Genomic DNA, 21652 nt, shown 5'->3' with positions numbered 1-21652 from the left:
TTGTTGGGTTATTGTCTTTGCGGATTTTGCTTTTGTAGTGATGTCGTGGTTGGCTTCTTGTCCTCCTTTAGGTGTGTGTGGTTTTCGGATGGCTTATGTCAATGTGTTCGAGATTTTTTAAATCTTTGTATGATTTTTAAAATTAATAATTTTTTGTTGCCGAGAAAAAAAAAAAAAAAAACTTGTTATCTAGATGATGGTCACAAACAAGTCCTCAATATATATGGTGCGGCTGGGCCAAGTTCTAATTTTCTTTTAACACACATGAAAGTGAGGCCGGACTCACGGGAAACAACGTAGACAATCGTTGCTGGGTGATGGTCCCATGACCGTTACAGCACAAGCGCAAACCCAAACTTCTGTAAGCAATTAAGGCCATTATAATGTCAAGTCTAGTCCGCTCAAATTCGGGTGTGGCCAGCTCAAATGGCTTGGCAGTTAAGCCGGTTTGGCTGCTGTCTGAAGTCGGCTGGGCCCTGGCTCTTGTTACAAAGAGAATGAATCACAGTTTATGTACTCCTGAGCCCTAAGCTACTTGCTTAACAGAAAAAAAAGGAATTACTTACAACTTAGTAATTACAGCTGGAACAAATAGTCGAGTTCAGACTTGAGCCAAACCGGCTTAACTACATGCCAAGCCACACACCCGAATTTGAGCTAACTACACTGGACATGAATGGCCTTTGCTTACAACTTCCCCGTGTGGGAAGCTAAACTTTCTTGACACACACACGGGGAGGTTCCGGAGACAACTAATTAGACACCTAAAAAAACACTTTATAGTTCTCGATCAAATTTTGATGATCTGAGTCGCTCAATATGATCAGAACGTGATTTATAGGGAATCCGCGAGAAATCAGCAAAAAAATGACCGGGAATAGCTTGATCTGAGCAGTTTTTAATTCAGATTTGATGAACGGTTCAATTAAAAATTATACAAAACATGCACTTCTCGGTCATAATTTTTGCTAATTTCTTTTGAGTACCCTCAAAATCACATTTTACACACATTGAACGGTTCGAATCATAAAAATTAAATCGGAAACTATGAAATTAAATTTGGGATATTTTTTAGGTGTTTTTAGCGGTATGAGAGATTTCATCGACCCTGAACAATTTCTAAGCTCCGAGTCCTCACCTTGTCAAGAATGGATCATACCAAAGAAGAGCCCAACTATAAGTACACCATTTGGTGATCGGACCATCCAACGTAAATTTGGTGTACAAATACCCACAGCGATGTGTGAGACTCATCTTGGCGTCCTACAAAAAAGATCGGAGCGCCATTCATTTTGTTTAAAATATCTTTTCAAGCATCCATGTAATTAAAAAATCAGCTCAATTTTGATATCGATTACATGTTGATCATTACTTTGCTTGATTTTCTAACAGGAAGTTGTGCCAAGAATTGATTAAGTCCTTACCGATATCCGATTAAGTTGATTTTTTACAAGGTTTCTGTAAAAAGATATTTTAAACAAATTGAGGGGCTTTGATCATTTGTTTGGAATCCCGAAATAAATCCTACACTATGCTACATCCATTTGGTGTACCCGTAGTCGGACTCCCAGGACACTCAAATAAACTTTCTGACTCTTGCTCAACTATGACTTCCATACTAGCTAGATGGGCTAATGAACACATGCAATTCGCCAATTAAAATTTCTGCCTGTTTTTTGGTAGTGGGCTCAAACAGCTACGTACTTAGCAGCTAGTCCGGAAGTCTAAGACAACAACCTAGCTAGGTTTAGCAGCCATTTGTAAAATTGGTGTCATGGAGCAAAGCTTGTGGTCAAAGTTGGAATGTCGACAGAGAGATCATGTGTTTGGAAATTCCTCCAATGATCACTACAGCTGTCTCTGCAAACCCCGTAATTTAGAAGCCCCTGTCCAAAGTTTGACGCTACTTTTTTTTTTTTTTCATTTTTGTTTTCTATGAGATGTTATCCAATTTATTAGGTGGATTTTCTAGATTTTGACAATCATTTATATTATCCAACGGTTGCGATCACTTGGACTGCAGACAAGTCAAATTTGAGCAAAGTCACTAAGGAGATGGCCAAGCAGTTAAGGTACGATACTCAAGAGCTTGCTCCTTCTTGTTAGAGTTTTGGGTTCAACTCCCCTGCCAATGGTTCTTGAGATCGCCTCATCTTCACACATTAGTGTGAAAAACAGCATTGAAAGGGACTACAGAGGTCAGTCAAAGTCCGCGCAAGTTGGCTCGAAATACCTCACATTATCATCAAAAATATCCAAAAATTAAACTTAATATTCAAAAATCAAATTAAAATAAAACTTTTGTATTGCCCATAAGAGTAGCTCCTTTCCTTTTCGCCTGTAGTTAAAAACTCCTAAAAAATAAAATAGTCTCGGTAACTAAAAAATGATTGAGCTGTTGATTGTTAGTATGTGGAATTCGAATACTCTAACAGCCCCAAGCAAAGGACTAGTAAGGGGAATTCAGCGATCCGACCCTCTTCCATTTTGTTCGAAAGATTAGATTCCCGAAATGTGAAGAACTGTTATATTATGTGAATTATGTACACAACGACATTTAGGGAGCGTGACCAAATTTCTTTTCTCGCAGTATGAACTTTTGTTGTTGGATTTACTGCAAAAAAATGGGCTTCAATTGCTTTTCATTTTTCATGGGCCTTTATATGGCCTAGGTATACATACTGGGCTTCATATGAGATCTTCTTAGGCCCAATCGTGATGATTGTGCCCTAATTGTACCTGCAGGATCTCCATACAGGGTTTTCACATTTTTCCTATTTTCATTTTTGTTATATTTTGGATCGCAAAATCAACAATGTTAGGAACACAAAAAATAAAGTTGATTTGTTTTGTCATGTAATGGAAAGATAGATCAACCTATAATACTCTCAAGGGCATCAAGTGATTCATATGCACTGTCGTCTTTGTTGGGATGTACAAATGGAATGTATACGGAGGCTCAGCTCTATGATTTAATTCAGCAACAAAACAATATATACGGTGTTTTAATGATGAAACAAAAAAACTCAATACAAAAATGTAATCTCTAGCAAAGAGTGCATTGGGATGGGAGTAAGGTAACATGCTTTGGAGTAACTCTTTGTTAGGCCTCCATGCACTTTCGGCTACCAAAGAGAAATAAATATGTAGATAATTAAAGTATCTCAAGTAAGGTAACATGCCCTTGTTTATGTGGGTTTGGTGGGTTGAGGTCCGACTGCTGGTTTTCCGGTGGAGGGGTTTGCTACGGTGAACGACTTTGTTTACGGTGAACGACTTTTGCTCCGGTGAACGGTTCTTGCCGTCCAGATTTCATATGCGCTTCTCGGGTTTGAGTTGGGGTCCGGTCCGTTTGGGATTCTCTACTATCTAGACCTAGATTGGTTCTCATCTAGCGATTTCGCCAGTCTTGTTTCTACAGGGGGTGCCTGTGTCGAAGTCTGGATAGTTTTGGCTCATTCTTGTATCTTTTGATGAAATCTGTATTGCCTTCGGGCTTTATTATTGAAATGAATTGACTGTGTTCAAAAAAAAGAAGTAAACAAATGATTGCAGCCATAGCTGCGCACGGTGTATCCACATTGATTAATTGGAAAATTTGCTATGGTCTATTGTTGACTTAATTAACCAAAGAAATATGTAAAAATTGTGCATATGCATTTCCAAAATGAATGGATAGAAAATGACTACTTTTGTGCACTCACATCTGAAGTATGAAAAAGAAAGTATCTACGATCACTAATATAACACTGCCACTTTATATACAGGCCACCAAGTCTCCTTGGGGAGGATTTGGTGGATCAATTTGACCATAAAAAATAGTGGGAATGTCATCCCTAACAGTACTAGCTACATGCATGATCAATAGTACTCTTTAAAGAAATGGAAAAAAGAAAAAGAAAAAGGGAATGGATCCTTTTCCGGTAATGTCCGGGACAATTGTTGGAAGTGTCTCTCACAAGTGTTGATCGTACAAGAATACTCTTACCGGTGATAATATGTTGTGTGTATTGTGAAAAAATTGTGGACTGTCCGATCTGGCCGGGACAGAAATTAAGCGGAGAGGATCCCATCCCAATAAAAGAAGAGAAAGAAAAGTGCATGCATCACAAAGTGGTGATACTAAAAAAACATCACGTAGGTTAAGAAATGAACATTTTTTTGACATCAGTGTTGAAATAATTTACTTGTCGATGCATTTTTGAGCGGTTCGATGGCCACGTGGTCAATGCTTGCAGCAAATTCAGCGACACGCTAGAATAATTTACTTGATTAGTTGTACTTTTTTTTTCCCAGTTTTGTTTTTTCTTGAGAAACACAAATATTAGCAAACATGTTTCTTTTTTTTGTTTTTATGAAAACATAAACCTGTTTCTACATTTAGTTTCTTAAAAACAAAAAATTAAAAAGATTACTAAACGCACCCTAAAGTATAACTATATAACCGTTGAGATTCACCAAGAAAACTATACAAATGTTGAGCAGTTCACTCCAAAATCATATATATATATATGTCAGTTCTGTGTGTGAACTGACTGAGGCCTTTTCAAGGCCTCTCTTCTCTTGGTTTAAAGACAGACAATTAACCTCATCGGATGATTAGTACCGTCCAATGTGTGTTGACTTCGAAACCGTACGTGGATATTCCTATATATTCCACTTTCAGACGGACATGATCACGAATTGCTTTATTTGAGAGAGTTTGAGACTCAAAACAGTCACCCAACTTTTTTATTTTTCGAGTAAGCAATAGTCACTCAACTAATTACTCTTCCTTTCTAAGATTTCTAGTGCGCTTTATAAGATTTTCGTATCAATTTATATGCGCATCGATCAAGTACTACTTCGAATTTAGTGCTTGACAGAATCCTAGTCCTAAAATAATGGGTTGCCTCAAGCGTAGAGTTGAGACAGACGTAACACAATATCCGATAAGACCAGAGTCGAATCCACAGAGGCAATGATGTGTGTTGATCAAAAAACTCGAGTTGTTACTGTTTAAATCAGCTCTTAGGTAGCCACCCCTTGTCGATTGGTTGAGATTAACTAAAACCTAGGGAATTGTTTGGTTTTTTCAAATAATTAAAAAGGAGGTATGATCATAGGGTTCATAGCACTCGCAACCAGTCCCAGACTTATCTGCTCCATTCGTTGTTCTTGAAAATGTTCGACTTTAGAGAGAAAAATATACCCCGAAAGATGCGAATTTTATGGTCGCCGTTTACCCATGCGTAGCAGAGAATGAGTTTTGGTCCCTCGTTCCCCCGTTCACATGGGCTCCGGCAATGCCCGGGTACGTCTAACAGAAGAGCTTTTTTTTTGCTCGACTAAAAGAAATTTCATAGAACTCGAAAGGATACATCAATGGGGGAAGGTTGAGGAGCGCACTTGCTCAACTAGGGGTGTGCACAGGTCGAACGGGTCAGGGTCGGCTCTGAACCAGAACCAAACGAGTGGAAATAACCGTCCGCATGCCCGATTGAGGAGCACACATGCTCAACTCAACTGGGGAAAGGGAAGACGATAATCATCCAGCTGGAAGTTGAATGATAATCGTCAAAACAAATTACAAATTAAGCAATTGAATGCCATCTAAAAATCTTTTGAAATCCTCCACAGTGTACATCCTAACATTGAATTTGACTTTAATCCATATCGCCACCCTAAACTTAATAATATCCACCACCTCCTTTGAGCTTGCAGTCGCATTCTTAAAAATATAGCCATTCTGCATCACCCAAATGAACCAAATTGTTGCATAAAAGCACACTTCTCAAATGTGTTTTTCCAAGTTACGGAAGCTGTTGTCGAACCACCCACGCATGAGGTCCGCTATTGAAGACGGACACATCCAATTAGTATGCCACCAATCCAAAACTTGAGACCAAACACACCAAGAAAAGTGACAATGAAGTAGCAAATGGTTAGGTGTTTCCAGAAACAAGGAGCAAAAGGGGCACAATACATCATTTACCACAATATTTCTGCTCATTAGAACTGACCTTGTGGCCAACCTCTCCTGCAAAGCCTTCCACGCCAGAAGTTCCACCTTAGGTGGGCTGCTTGACGATTTCCTAGTCCTAAATTAATGGGTTGCCCCAAGCGTAGGGCGGAGACCGACGCATCATAATATCCGGTAAGACCGGAGTCGAATCTACAAAGACGGTGATGTGTGCTGAACAAAAACTCGGGTTGTTATAATTTAAAATTAGCTCTTAGGTAGCCACCCTTTGTTGATTGATTGAAATTAATTAAAATCTAGAAATTAATTGTACTTTTCAAATAATTAAAAGAAATGTACGGTCGTAGGATTCATAGCATTCGCAACCAGTCCGGATTAACCTGCTTCATTCAGTGTGCTTAAAAACGTTTGATTTTAGAGAGAAAAAGATACCCCGAGAGATGCGAACCTTTATGGTCGCCGTTTACCCATGCGCAGCGGAGAATAAGTTTTGGTCTCCCATTCTTCCGTTCACATGGGCTCCGACAATGCCTGGGTTCGTCTAACGAATGTTCTTTACTAACCTAAAATTGCCTTTTCTTTACTATTTGAAAATAGAAGCAGTGCCCGAACTGGTCACAGCGTGCTAATCATCCCGCAACCCTACCTATACGACTACTCACTAATCATTGCACATAAAATTAAAGAAACCCTAGTTTGGAACATGCTTCTATTATGCGAGATAAAAAATAAACAAAAGATCTAAGTTAAACAAGAACCAACGAACAACTTTTATAAAAAACATAAATTAAAACGAGATACCGAAGTGCGAATAATTAAGCAAAACATAAAATAACTTAAAGAAAAAAAAATACTCTGAATGAACGAACTTAATCTGAAACTGTAAAGTAATTATTCCCACAAACTGTCGTCCCCCGTTCCTCTTGATCTCGGCAACAGCAGCCTTCGGTCCTTTCTTTTCTTCTTCCGTCCGAATTCCTTTCTTTTTTCCAGAAGCTGCCTCCTTTCCACAGTAGGGTAAAAAAGTTGTTTTTATAGGAATTGAAGGGAAGAATCACATAGAGGCCCTTGGGTTTCATCTACTTCGCGCTTTGACCCAAAACTTTTGCTACCTTCCGTCTTTACCCAAAATCTTGAAAATCGAGCTCGAGCAACCTTTATACATAACAACAAATAATAACAATCAGTTAACAAAAATAAAAGACTAATAAATATAGATTGGAGGGCCAAAATATACATATTTTAGCACTTATCATGGGCATAGGTTTTTCCACAAGGAGCCCAGGATTGGATTTCTATCCTGTGTCTGCCTTTCCCACTGCTCGTATATGGATCTAACCGTAAAGTTCTTGTTGGTCGTCCATCTCCATTGTAGCGAGTCAGCTTTGGACGGATCTAAGTGGCAGGACTGCAACCTTAATTTCAGGTTTGTTAGCATCAAATTCTCCCTTTCACGCAACTCCCTCCTAAACTCCAGTCCCCAATTGCCGTTTCCTAACCCATCCCAAATGTTACCAACCACCTCCTCCTGTTGAGTGGATATCAAAAACAGCCTAGGAAAAGCTTCTTTGAGAGTTTGAGGACCTAGCCATCGATGGTGCCAAAAATACGTATTCTGACTCAAAGAGACATGGATTTCAAAGCCCTCTGTCACAATTCCTCCAACACAATACCCATTATCACCAATCGAACAGATGCCTTTCCAAAGAGTAGACATTGAACCTCTCACGGGACAAGCCGGCAGCCAACTCCTCTGATCCAGCTTATATTTATCTTGTACCACTCTCACCCATAAGGTGTTGTTGTCTTTGTTGAATCTCCACCACCACTTAGCAAGCAATGCTAGGTTTTGTTGCAAAAATCTTTTCACCCCTAAGCCACCTGCTTCTTTCTTCTTTGCTATGCTCTCCCATTTAACCAAATGTAGCTTCTTCTTGTCAATGGCATCACCCCAAAAAAATTGACGCTGCAATTTTTCCAATTTTTTCGCCACTGCCACCTGCATTTTAAAGATAGACATAAAGTACACAGGTAGGTTGGTCATATTGGAGTTAATCTGATTAAGTCTACCACCAGCGGACAGAGCTCTACTTCTCCATAAACTCAGGTTCTTTTGGGTTCTCTCAATCACCGGTTCTCATGTTTTCACGTTCCCTGAATTTCCTCCCAACGGTAGTCCAAGATATTTAATTGGCAAAGTTTCTACTTTGCAACCCAACACATGAGAGAGATTGAGCACATCTTGGTCGCTAACATTAATCCCACATAGCTAGAGAACTCTTTGAGTAATTTACCTTCAGCCCAGACATCAATTGGAAATTCCTTAGAATCCTTTTTATAGTACAAATCTCTTCCTTATCAACATTGCCGAATAGGATCGTATCGTTCGCAAACTGAAGATGAGACAACACCTGTCCATTTCGACCCAACTCCACCCCCTTAATAATTCCTTTCTCCTTAGCTCTTTCCAACATGATGTTAAGAGCCTCAACTACTACATTGAATAAAAAGGGAGAGAAATGATCTCCTTGTCTAATGCCCTTCTGAGTATTAAACTCCTTCGTTGGCGACCCATCGATTAAAATGGACATCGAGACTGAAGAGCAGCATTCTTTGATCCAACCACACCATTTTGCCCCAAAGCCCACCTTCTTAAGCATGTCTAGCATAAAACCCCAATTTACACAGTCGTAAGCCTTCTCGAAATCCAACTTCAGGAGGAGTCCCCCTCTAGCCTTTTTCTTCCAGGTATGGATAATCTCAATAGCGATAAGGACCCCATCTAGAATCTGTTTACCCCCAATAAAAGCAGCTTGTGCCTCTCCTATTATTGATGAAAAATGATCCCTCATTCTTATTGCTAAAACTTTAGAGAGGATTTTATAAATCCAACCAACCATACTTATGGGCCAAAATTCTCGGAAAGAAGTGGGACAATCAACTTTAGGGATAAGGGCTACAAAAGTATAATTAATACCTCTGGCTAACTTCGCATTTGCATGAAATTCTGAGAAGAATCGCAGGATGACAGGTTTCATGAATTTCCTTTCAGAGCTACCATGATTTCACCCTCCTCAAACTCCTTCTCCAACTGGTTGGCCGCATCTTGGGATAAGGTTCTTGGGAAATCTCCCCCCAGAACGGCTCGGCATCCTCTTTCCTCCCTGAAATTATTACTAAAAAATTCGATAGCTGCTTCCTTGATTTCCAGAGGATCTTCCAACGTTCTTCCATTCACCAAAATAGATTCCACCATATTCCTCTTAAATCTAAATTCTAACCGAAGAGCTTTACTAACCTAAAATTGCATTTTCATTATTATTTTGAAATAGGAGTATGACATGTCCGACCTGACCACGATGTGATAATCGCCCCGCGACCCTACCTATACGACTACTCACTCATAATTAAACAGGAAACAAAAGAAACCCTAATCTGAAACATGCTTCTAAATACGAAAATAGAAAGAAATATGAATAAAACAAGTACCAAAGAATAACTTTATTAAAGAACGAAAGTTAATACGTGTTACCGAAATTAATATGAAAACTTGAACAAAATGCAAGAAGCCCTCGACAGCCTAACGGCGTAGAGAAAGCTTAACTTCTCGAATGCTAGGAAACGTCAACTAGCTCTCAAGTGAATTGAACAAAAGTTCTGAACAAATTGAAAAGTAAAGAGGTAAGGGGTTTATATAGGGTGAATTCACGGAGGAAAAACGTTGAGTTTTTGATATGAGACTGCGGAAAAATACATGAAACATGAAAATCGAGGCAGCGGGGCAAAACAGTGCCTTAGCCGACACACAAAGGCCAGCCTGGCCTTATTGGGAAGCCGGCCCGGTTCTGGCCCAATTAATTTGAGCTCCGGGCAAGCCTCTCTTGGTGCTGGCCTAGTTCAGGTCCATTTCGATGTGTTCCGGGTTGATTTTGGGCTAAAAACAACAACGATTCTTCCCACAGCGACATCCAACTCAGCTCAAGGCCTCACAATCCAACCTTGGCATAAAATCTGTCTTATTTCCTGCGAAACTAACAAAGACACAAAAACAAAATAAAGCACGGTATCAAGTGGAAAATGAGATAAAACGCGTCTTTAATGCGCTAACTTGCCCTACTTAAGTGCTCATATCTACAATATTGCGCGCCTATCATTTAGTATCCGCGTCCATGAGAGTGGCCGACCGGGACCCAATTAATCACTGTGGATGTATTGTAGTAAGAGATTAAAAACCTGTTGAGCTCACTCAATCAGCCAATTGTCCACAGTTTTAATTGGGAGAGGGTCATGGGCTACTATGTGCCCGTGGCAGGTATTGGCATCATCTGTCATGAGCTACAATTAGAGGTGTCAAACGTGTGTGTCGTGTCGTGCCGTGCCATTTAACTTCCGTGCCAACCGTGCTTTGTGTCGTGCCGTGCCGTGCCGTGCCCGTTTACTTAAATCGTGTCGTGCCGTGCCGTGCCCATTTACTTAAATCGTGTCGTGTCATGCCGTGCTGTTTTTCAATCGTGTCATGCCGGGCCCATTTACTTAAATCGTGTCGTGCTGTGCCGACCCGTTTTTTAATCGTGTCTTGTCGTGCCGTTTTTCAATCATGTCGTGCCGGGCTGGGCCCATTTACTTAAATCGTGTCGTGCCGTGCTGGTCCATTTTTTAATCTTGTAGTGTCATTTTCAATCGTGCCGGCTGGGCCCATTTACTTAAATCGTGTCGTGCCATGTTGGCCCATTTTTTAATCGTGACGTGCCCGTTTTACTTGATTGCCGTTTTTAATCGTGTCGTGCCCATTTAGAGGTGTTAAACGGGCCGTGCTTCAAACCTAAGTTCCATAGGACTTGGGTTTGAATCACATGGAGGATTTTTTTCTTTAAAATTAGTTTTTTCCTTATTTATTTTTAGTTGTTCCAATTTAAAAGCTTATTTTTTATAAATTATGAAACTAAAATGCCTTGTTTTGTAATTAAAATTATTGTCATTTAATCACATTATATTCATGAGTCACAAGTCAAATTAATAACTTTTTTTCCGTGCCTTGGGTTGTGCCCAGCTAGAACCGTGTCGTGTCGTGCCGTGCCCATTCAACTACCGTGTCGGGCCCGTGCCCGACTAGAACCGTGTCGTGCCGTGCCGTGCCCATTCAACTACCGTGTCGTGCCGTGCCGTGCCAAGCCAACTTTTGTGCCGTGCCCGTGCCCACTTCCGTGCCCCATGCCAGTCCGCGTGCCCACTAAAACCGTGCTGTGTCGTGCCGTGCCAGGGCACGATCGTGCCCGTGCCCGTGCCACATTTAACCGTGTCGTGCCCGTGTCGTGCCGTGTCGGCCCGACCCGTTTGACACCCCTAGCTACAATGGTGACTCTATCTTGACGTATACTTCATCTACAGTTGTTGACATTGTGATCATAGTACTCTCTTAATTTTTGTGAACATTTGTTCTTAGACTTTTGTGAACATTTGTTCTTAGACTTTTGTTACATGTCGTTGATAAATGTAATTTGATAAAAGTAATCCCCGTGATCGACGGTGACATAAATGTAATTTGAACAATAACTCAAACATCTTTTGAACCCATAAAATTTGCTTGAACCCCCTCAAACCTAGTTTGGCTCTTCTTTATTAAGAAAATTCATGAGATCTCCCAACTAAATATACCAATAGTCACCATATCAATATAAAGAAAACAACTAATGGGAAGAGATTATAGCATATAGAAGTCGAAACCTAATGGATATAAATTTTATGCGTTGGTAGCCTGGTAGGTATTTATATACTCCCTCCGTCTCTTATTTAGAGTCTCGTATTTCATTTTGGGTTGTCTCTTAATAAGTATCAATTTTGTAAAGTTAGTAAGTAAAAGTTTGTGCATTGTCTATTTTGTCCTTAAAAGTAAATTCCATTTTGAAAAGTTAGTGAGTAAAAGTGTAATGATGATGGGTTAGTAGAAAAAGTGGAGGAAAAAGTTGATGTGAAAGGTATAACGATGATGTCTTTTTAATAAGTTGGAGTTACGAAGCAAGATACTTAAAAATGGACGGAGGGAGTACAAGTTTGTTTGACAAAACATTTTCACTCAACGAGAGAGAGAGAGAGAGAGAGAGTCATGCAGAGAGTAAAATAATTTTCTAAAAAATGGTAAGTGATGAACAAAGGCAAAGAAATTCCATTTGTATAGTGGAGGAGTTCTCATGGTATGCACCGAAAGTGACCTTTTGAAAACAAATCTAAAGGGTTTTAAACTGAATATACCAAGTTCAGTAATAATGTATATATAATAAATGTAAAGAAGCCCATCCTTTTTCGCTTTAAGAAAAAAGTTCAACCATTTCTTTAAATAGTAGTAATACAGACAAAGCTAGCCCTGAGAGCCACTATAGCCCACTAAACAAAATTTGTCATTGGTTTAACTTCATGGATGGAAATGGACCACACTTTAAAATTAAGATCTGAATATCTTGATTGTAGTCCCATGGACCAGCCTCAGATCTAAAATTATTGTGATTCTTCTTAGTACTCATAAAAGGGCTATAACCGGCCGGTCTGTCATCTATAAGAACTATTCGCCAACAAATGATTATACCAAACAGTGACTGACGGACCTAGGTATTTTTCCAGAAAGACTTCAAACTAATTTGATCAATAAATTACTTTTTGCAAATTATTTTGTACCATTCGATCGTACTCATTTTCTATTCTTATATATACAAGAATTTACAATATTATCTCATGATGTGTGAAAAAATGAAACACTGCAAGGATTATTAGTTTTGTGAATTTATATTAGTAAAGACACAAAAAGCGCAAATATAGAAAAAGTGAATGTGAAAATCATATTATCCTTTTTGTGGAGTATTTTGAAGATGCAAAGGTACAGTTACTACTAATAGTATATATCTTGCAGGGCTAATTTGATTGATCGATATGAACTTTTACGGGTCAAATATTTACTATTTTATCATACACTACAAAAAGTTAAGTGAAACCAATGATAACTGTCCCATGGTAGCTAGCCTAAATATTTGTTCAACTATCTTTGTTGTCGGATCACTCCCTATGTTAGATGAAGCAAAACATTTTCATGTTCTATCAAGTAGATGAGTAGGGAAAAGAAAAAAGAAAAAAACAAACTCATCAAGGTGGGCTCAGTAATATTCGTGTTGATCCTATATTATATCGAAAACCATGCAATCCAATTCAGAATAGGAGACCCGGTATGGCAGGGGTGCACTACAGGACTGTAAGGCATAACCTCAACCGTCCAAAAATATTTTTCAATGGTCCAGATCGATTAAAGAAATTAAATCTTTTTCTTTTGAATACGATTCCTTCTGAGAGACCTAAATATGCTCTCGGGTGAAGGACGGGTTAAGCTGACCTTCCTACTTCTATCCATCAAAACTTTTAAAATTTTCATAAGACAAATAAGAAAAAAAAAATACAGACCATAATTGAGAAAACTTTAGAAAAAAACAAAACAACTCCATAATGCTCAAAATAAATTGACGCAAAACAAAACAAAAAAACAAAAGTAAAGAAAATTTATTAAAAAACAAAAAAAAAAATTGCTTCAAAAGAACTATATATGAAGCCAAAACACCTCTTATATAAACCCTTTGAATCATCTAAAACAAAATAGGAAAATTTTTATAAATGGTCCCTCTAGTTTGCATGAATTTTCATTTTTGTCCCTTTAGTATCAATTGTGTTACTTTTAGTCCTATAATTTGCATTCTGTCTCAATTTCGTCCCTCTTGCTTACGGCGTTAATAAAACAAACGGAATTGGAGGACAAAATTGTAATTTCTCCTCATAGAGGGACTAAATTGAGATTTCATGCAAACTATAGGGACTATTTCTATAATTTTATTTTTTACTTTTGTTTTGTAAATAAATTTAAAATACATCATATATAATATATTTCTCATCTCATTTTATATTGAATAATAAAAAATATGTTGAAATTTTTTAAAGTTTTTATTATATACATCACAAAAAATATGAGAAAATTCGAAAAACAACCCTTATGTTAATTGTCTTGGTCTTGTATTTTTTTTTTCAATTGAATTTTCACTATCGCTATTTTTTTGTCACATGATTAAAAAGAAAAAGTTGTTCAGTAGTATTTAGAAATCTTGTAATTGTGTTTAATTAAGCAATGAAACACTATTAAATATTAAGAGATTAAATACATTAAAATATGGGTATAAGTGTATTTATTTTGGGACTTACTCATAAGATCACTCATATAACAAATAAACATGGATTTTAAACATTTTTTTATTGGGTGAAAAAATAAGAAGATTATAAGAACATGATACAAAGACATTAGCTAAGAGGTTGATTTGTGCATTTTCTAATATTTTTGTAATGTGTAATGAAATATAAATTTTTCAATATAGTTTGATTACCCAATAATTCTGTTGTCAAATACATTACTTATGGTCTTTTTTATTTTATTTGCAAAAAACGAAAGTAAAATGTAAAATTTTAAAAATAATCCCTCTGGTTTGCATAAAATTTCAATTTGGTCCCTCTGTGAGAGAAAATGACAATTTTGCCCTTCAATTCCGTTTGTTTCATGGACGGCGTCAGGGAGAAGGACGAAATTGAGATGGAATGAAAACTATAGGGTTAAAATTGATACAATTAATAATAGAGGGACGAAAATGAGAACTCGTGCAAACTAGAGGGACCATTTTTAAAAATTTCCCAACAAAATAAGGACGCCTTTCCACCATATTTTTCCTCTACAGCTTCTTGTCAAAAGGCAAGTTGTTTGCACTCTATTCAACAATTTTCCTCCACAACTTGTCAAAAGGTAAGTTGTTCCCGTTAAACAAAAACTTATTCCTCTAATTTAACCGAAACAATTTAACTACAAAAAATAATTTTTAATTTTTAACTTAGGAAAATGATATTGGCACTCTAAAAATTGATGCAGGCACTCCAAAAAATAAAAAAAAATAACTTTAAAATTACACTAATTTTAAAGTACTTACCTCAATTGAAGTGTCAATATCATTTCCCTTAACTTAAGGAAGACGACCCAAATCACGTACTAGGACCGGGTACAGGGTAGTGTGAACAAAAGTGAGTTTTGGTGTGGTAGGGTTGGGGGAAGTGGGGAGATGAGTGTATCCCGAGGTGGAGTGCGTTCAAACTTCCAAGACACAATGATTACACACATGGGTCTGGGGGAAGCATAAAGTGGTGGCGTGGAAATAGCAGAGAGCGAGAGAGAGAGAGAATGGAAGAAGAACATGGTGATGGTGGCTTGACCGATTGTAGCAAAGGAAAGCTAAAAAGCCCTTTCTACCATGATTAAATCCACTCTCTGGTTCCCTTTAATATTGTTGTTGGTCTTTGGTCGGTCGACAATCCGTGTGTTGAGTGTCCACTCTGTTTTGTCTTGTGCTTCACCCCGTCCCTCCAATCCGCCAATCGTCTTCCCTTTTTTCTCTTCTCCTGCTTGCATGCTTAGTCGTAGTAGTGAAACCAAGCGAATTGAACTTCGCCTGACAACGAGACCTCAAACGAGCTTTGATTGAGTCGAACGCGAGCCGACTTCGAGTAATTTGAATTTGTGTACATCATAGGCCAAAGGAACTAAGTAATGGCTTGATTGAGGTAATTAATTTGAAAACTTAACGAGCTTTTGTTCATGTTTTATTTGTCGGTATAATTAATAAACAGATCGAACTTGAAGGAGCCCCACAAGCAAGCACTCACGAACGAACGCATGCAGCGTGACAGCATCAGTGTACTCTAATTATTTACTTGGCGCCAATCAGTACACAAAAAAAGGCAACAATATACTACTTACTTCTACTCTACTGTTTTGTTCATTTTTACAGGAAAAAGTTCCCTCCAGGCTTCAGTGACTCTGATGGCTGCAGAAACGGATATCATATCTGTGTGTGGAGAGAGAGAGAGAGAGAGAGAGAGAGAGAGAGAGAGAGAGAGAGAGAGAGAGAGAATGAATGTGTATAGGAGTACTAGTACTAACACAACTCTACATAACTAGGAGAGATTATATTAAGTGCCCGTGCAGCAAGGACACGTGGTGTCACAAAACCTCTTTTCACCACACATTTGTGTAGATTTCACATTCTTTGTGATAGGGTTTGCACGAATATGTGGTAAATAAAAGTTTAAATTCTGTTTAAGGTTCCAAATCTTCCTATGATGGGTGATTTTATAGGAAAAAACAAGGGGCGCGTGTGTTATTTTCTGTTAAAAAATACCCAATTAATCATTTTGAAAACAAAAGTATCCAAAAAATATATCCTGAATAAACTTCTACAAGTATTTATGACTGTTAATAGACTTTTATTAGCGGTAAGAAGTACTTGTTCAGGGTGATTTTGGGGTACCTAGCATATTGCTCTTTTCAAAATATCTCCATCATTTTTAAGTATTGTTATCTTTTTAATTTACATAGTTTTTTTTTTTATCCTTGCACGGTTAACTCAACTCTAGAAAGAAAAGACTAGTGTTTTACATGGTCGTAAAAAAATCCTAAAAGAGAAAAAATTGAAAAATCAAAAGTTATTTGAAGTTCCTGAAAAAACTTAATTCTAGGAAAGAAACAATAACTTATGCCCATGGAGTACTGTCTTTTAATTACAATAATTTCGTTTAAATATTTCAAGTCCTCCCGTAAATACTCCTATAAAAGCAAATTAAAAAATATACTCCCTTTGTCCGGATTTAATAGTCTTTTTTTAGAGTTCGGGTCATTTTTCAATCTATTATATCTTCAAATTTATAATGTTTTGCGTGATTTTGAAAATATTGTATTATATAAATAATCAAGAGCTTTCAAATAAGATCCATATTAGATATGAAATTTATTAAGAATTCAAAGATATAACTTATTTTTTAACCGATTAAAATAGAATTAAAAACAATTAAATTCGGACGGACAGAATAAATAAAAGTACAGATTTTTTTGTGTCTAAAATGCCAAAATGGGTCTGAAGGTTGGCGCAGAAAGTACCAAGTTAGAGAGAGAGAGAGAGAGAGAGAGAGAGAGAGGGGACCACGACTTCATCACAAATAAAAGTGAATGTCTTTTACTACTTCCTTCATACCCATCTCTTTTGCCTCACACCAATCCATGTACTTCAACCCTTTCTTCATATTCTCCCTTTTCATCGTCCTCTCCTCTGAAACTAAAGGTAGATAAATAGGGTACGACCCGAAAGCTCTTAAATTCCAACCTTACACACACACTAACACAATCAGCAAGCGAGAGCAGGAGCAGGAGCGGGAGCGGGAGCGGGAGCGGGAGCGCGAGTGCGAGCGCGAGCGAGAGAGATGATTTGTGGGAAGAAGGAACTAGAAGAAGCGGAAAGCTTCCAAGAACAACTACTGCTCGAACAATTCCCATGGTCTCTCCCTCCGATCCACTACTCCTTCAATCCGGCCCACTTCGACCCGAACCCGGTCCACGACCACAACCCATTTCTTCTCCCCCCATCAGTACCGTCACCGTACGGGGGATTATTATTCAGCAGAGGATCGTCGGAGCACGACCACCTCAGGCTGGTATCGGAAGCAGTCGGTCACGCGGCGGCCCAGTACTCCAGCAGCTCGGCTCCGTTCGGGCTCCAAGCCGAGCTGGATAAGATGACTGCTCAGGAGATGATGGACGCCAAGGCTCTAGCTGCTTCCAAGAGCCACAGCGAAGCCGAGAGGAGGCGTAGAGAGAGGATCAATAACCACCTCGCTAGGCTCCGCAGCTTACTACCCAACACCACCAAAGTGAGTAAACTACTTCCAAACTAGTACTATATGTTAAATGAAATGAAAATATCTTATTGTTTTGATCTCTACCCTTTTTTATTTGGAATACATTGAACTTTCTGAGCTCAATTTGTACTGACATTGAATTTCTGGGTTCAAAGATCTCATGAATTTTCTTGAGAATCAACAACCAGCATAGATAGGTGGTTAATTTTGGAGTTTTATCGACAATATGCTTATGCAGGGATTATATCAAATCACTTGACATCCATCCCATGCATCTGCTATGGTTATTTTTTACCCCATGCGATTGATAGTACCATTTACGAGAACTCTATAAATGAATCTTGGAATTTTAACTTTTTAAAATGCAGTTATTGTCATTTGAATTTTCATGTTAACAATTTATTTTAAAATTCCCAAAATCTAAAAAGGGTCCAACTCTTGAAAAGTCCAGCTTTTGGTGCTTGTGGCCGGAATCAGCTTTGATAATTTGGAGAACAGATTTTGAGATTTTTACAGCGAGAACTACTACTACTCTCTCTCTCTCTCTCTCTCTCTCTCTCTCTCTCTCTCTCTCTCTCTCTCTCTCTCTCCCCTTTTTTTCAGTAAGCAACGCTACTAGTTTTTGTTGCAAATTAATAATGAATCCACAATAATAGTAAATATAAATAGACTCATCTGCTTGTACACAAATCTACAATTGAAGTTTATGAACTAAAATTTGTCTTATGAGCTATCACAAACACCTACATATATAGTACTCCCTCCGTTCCTAAATAAGTGTCCGGCGAGCAAAATTAGATTTTACAAAACATGCATATTTTTTTATTAAAAAATTTAATTTTTTTTCGCAATCTAATAGAACTCATTGCTATCTATTGATTTGTAAAAAAAAATTGATTTTTTTAATGAAACAAATATAGAAGGCCTAATTTTGCATCAGACACTTATTTAGGGATGAATGGAGTACTACCCACAATGCTAGAGAGATTTGAAAGCAAGAACATTGCCATTAAAAGCGACAAACCAAGTGGTGGAGTAACATTTTCAATAATATAAGGATACATGAAATTTAATCCATGAAACCGTCCGAAAAAAGAAAAAATGAATATTCAATTTCATGGATTAAATTTCATGTATTGTACTACCCCCACCCCTGTTAACATTTTTGGATTATGCCAAGATTCCTTTTCGTTTGGTTTGAGTGCTTTGCATCTTTTGGCTTTGATTTGATTTGATGTATATTCTCCGCCATTTGGAAGTTCCGAGGAAAGAATAATGGGAAAGGAGAAATTTTTCAATGTCGAGCGGGTACCACGTGGTGCCCGTTCAATACATTCGGACCGTCTATTTCGATTTTGGACAGCTCATATTTGAAGAGAGAAAGAGGAGTGAGAGAAGAAAGAAAATTTCAATTTAAACCGTTAAAAAATACATCGAATGGCTCAAGTGTGCCAAGCGGGTACCACTCGAGATATAACCGCTCGACACTAAAAAAAATTCTCTTGGGAAAGGGTACAGGCGTTAATTTCGCTAGGTTGATACTCAAGTCCTATCATCATAAAGAGAAACCATGGTGCAGTTGAAAAAGCTTCCATGGAAAATTCTTGCCTGATTTATTAAATTGCAGTCAAACTCAGTAAAGAATCAAGAAGGTGTAATGGTACGCAAACCCAAGCATTCTAAGGTCACCACATTCCCATTATGCGTTTAGGGGTGCTAATGCGAAAATTATTTTTGTTAATGTCAAAACAGTCGTGCATAAAAAGGTACTATGTGCAAAATACAAGTCCTGTGCACAATAATTTTGACATTAATAAAAATAATTTTTGCATTATTATTTCACTTTGCATCATCCATCCAATAAAAATATCATAATTATATCAAATTGAAATGGGTGTAGAGTCACATTACCATGTAAGATCCTGCATATTGGTGCCGAGCGAAAAAAAAAGATCCTGCATATTGGTAAATTGCGTGATTGTTTTTCCCGTCATAATCTCATTCCGCTAAGATTTTTATTTTTTGTAATTATTTATTTTTCGTTTTACGAGACAGATCATTCTCTCACAATATATTATCATTAATTCAAAAAATAAGTAATAAGTACCTATTTTTCATAGCGAAACGGTCCTGTAATATTTCAAGAAAATGTTTGGTTCGATTACAAGTATTCTGTAACCAATTATTTGAACCCAAAATTTTTTTTTTTTAAATGATGTTCAAGTCGTTTTCATGTAATTAATACTATCTCCAGTTGTATTTTATTTTCATAAAGTGATATATTAGTTACAATCAATCTCCATTAATATCCCCTCACTGTTAGTAGTATGTTTGGGTTTTGCTTGTGAATCAATTAGACGGACAAAGCTTCCTTGCTAGCCGAAGTGATACAACACGTAAAGGAACTCAAGCGCCAAACTTCCCAAATCGCGGAAACAAGCCCCGTCCCGGCCGAGGTCGACGAGTTAACCGTCGACGCGTCGGACGAGAACGGCAGTCTCGTCATCAAAGCATCACTGTGCTGCGAAGACAGGTCTGATCTACTGCCTGACCTCATCAGGACACTGAAAGCTCTTAGACTCAGAACCCTTAAAGCCGAGATCACAACGCTCGGCGGACGTATGAGAAACGTCTTGTTCGTCACGGCAGAAGAAGAATCAAATGGCGACGAATTCGGGGACCAACACAGACAGGATTACTCTGTGAGCTCAATTCAAGAAGCGTTTAGAGCGGTCATGGGGCGGAGGAATGGGGATGAGTGTAGTACTAGTTCTGGGGGTGTAACTAAGAGACACAGAACAAATGTGAATATGGTTGAAAACAGGTCTCTTTAAATTTGGTAGAGACCTCATGAGTCTTCTTGTATTTTGGGTTTGGCTTCTCTTCTTTTGTGTGGGTGTATTTTATGCCACGTAGCACTGGGATTAAGATTGTCTCTCGTGTAATTTTTCATGTGACGTAGAATGAGAATCATTGAACTTATTTATGATACGAATCATATATTTCTCATGACTTGATAAGTTCTGTACGTTATTCAAATAAGAACTTAGTTGATCAAACATCCGTATGCATTTGAATAACTTACATTTATTTAAAGGCAATAGACAACGGCAAGAATCCAGCAATGATTCAACCAAGTATTTGTGCAAATTTCTCCTATCAAGCTGATTTTTTTGCATGAATGATTCCTGTGTGTTGAAGTTGAAGTCTACCCAATGAATACTGGTGTTTAAAAGTACAAAATACATGATTTCTTGGTTTTATTTAGGTTCAACTTTTACCAGATTTACTGCTGCAACAAACGGTCACTTTGTGCATTTTTTTTCTCTTTCCTCCAGACAACTAGGACAAGGTGGTGTTATTGTGCATGCATCTTCATCAATCATGAAAGAGGAAGTCGTGTGGGGGCAAAACTAGAGAGAGAGATAGAGAGAGATGGAGCATTACCCTTACGTTTGTGTTTGGCAGGTAATTCCCAGATCCTTCCAATTTTTGATTTGGTTTGTGGAGAGAGAGAGAGAGAGAGAGAGAGAGACTCTTGTTTAGAAATGGGACAAAAAACAGGGAAGGATAAATTTCGTGAGGAGGGAAACCTAAGATCAAGTCATCGAGTACTGTATGTATGTATGTATGTAGCACAGAAATGTGGACTGTGTCTAGTGCCTGTCACTGCTCCGGTTAAGACGCTAACATGCTGATTCTGGGTTTCCCTTGTTTTATACTCTCTCTCTCTCTCTCTCACACACACATAGTTGTCGTCATCTATACGCCAACATTACGTTATCCCCACCGACACCACCGATCTCTCCTCTTCGACTCCTCCGTACAATGTTTTGGATTCTAGCTTATGGTGTCCAGTGTACACATAGCAAAACACAAACAAGAGCTGTTGCTGGTCCCACTGTGGGAATTCAAAGTCTACATGCTATAGATATG

The 21652-nt window shown here is 38.1% G+C and overlaps 1 protein-coding gene across 1 annotated transcript; it reads left to right on the top strand.

Moving 5' to 3' along the window:
• The first annotated feature begins 16936 nt into the window (after positions 1 to 16936).
• Positions 16937 to 20725, top strand: LOC131300852 (transcription factor bHLH30-like). The gene is made up of 2 exons (XM_058326860.1): positions 16937 to 17728; positions 20074 to 20725. Exons 1-2 carry the CDS (start codon positions 17282 to 17284, stop codon positions 20548 to 20550), a joined length of 924 nt encoding a protein of 307 aa, XP_058182843.1. The 5' UTR covers positions 16937 to 17281; the 3' UTR covers positions 20551 to 20725.
• The last annotated feature ends 927 nt before the right edge of the window (positions 20726 to 21652 follow it).

Source organism: Rhododendron vialii, chromosome 9a (assembly GCF_030253575.1).
Source record: "Rhododendron vialii isolate Sample 1 chromosome 9a, ASM3025357v1".
Classification (NCBI taxonomy): domain Eukaryota; kingdom Viridiplantae; phylum Streptophyta; class Magnoliopsida; order Ericales; family Ericaceae; genus Rhododendron; species Rhododendron vialii.
The sequence above is the reverse complement of the archived record's forward strand: the minus strand, read 5'-3'. Positions and strand labels throughout refer to the sequence as shown.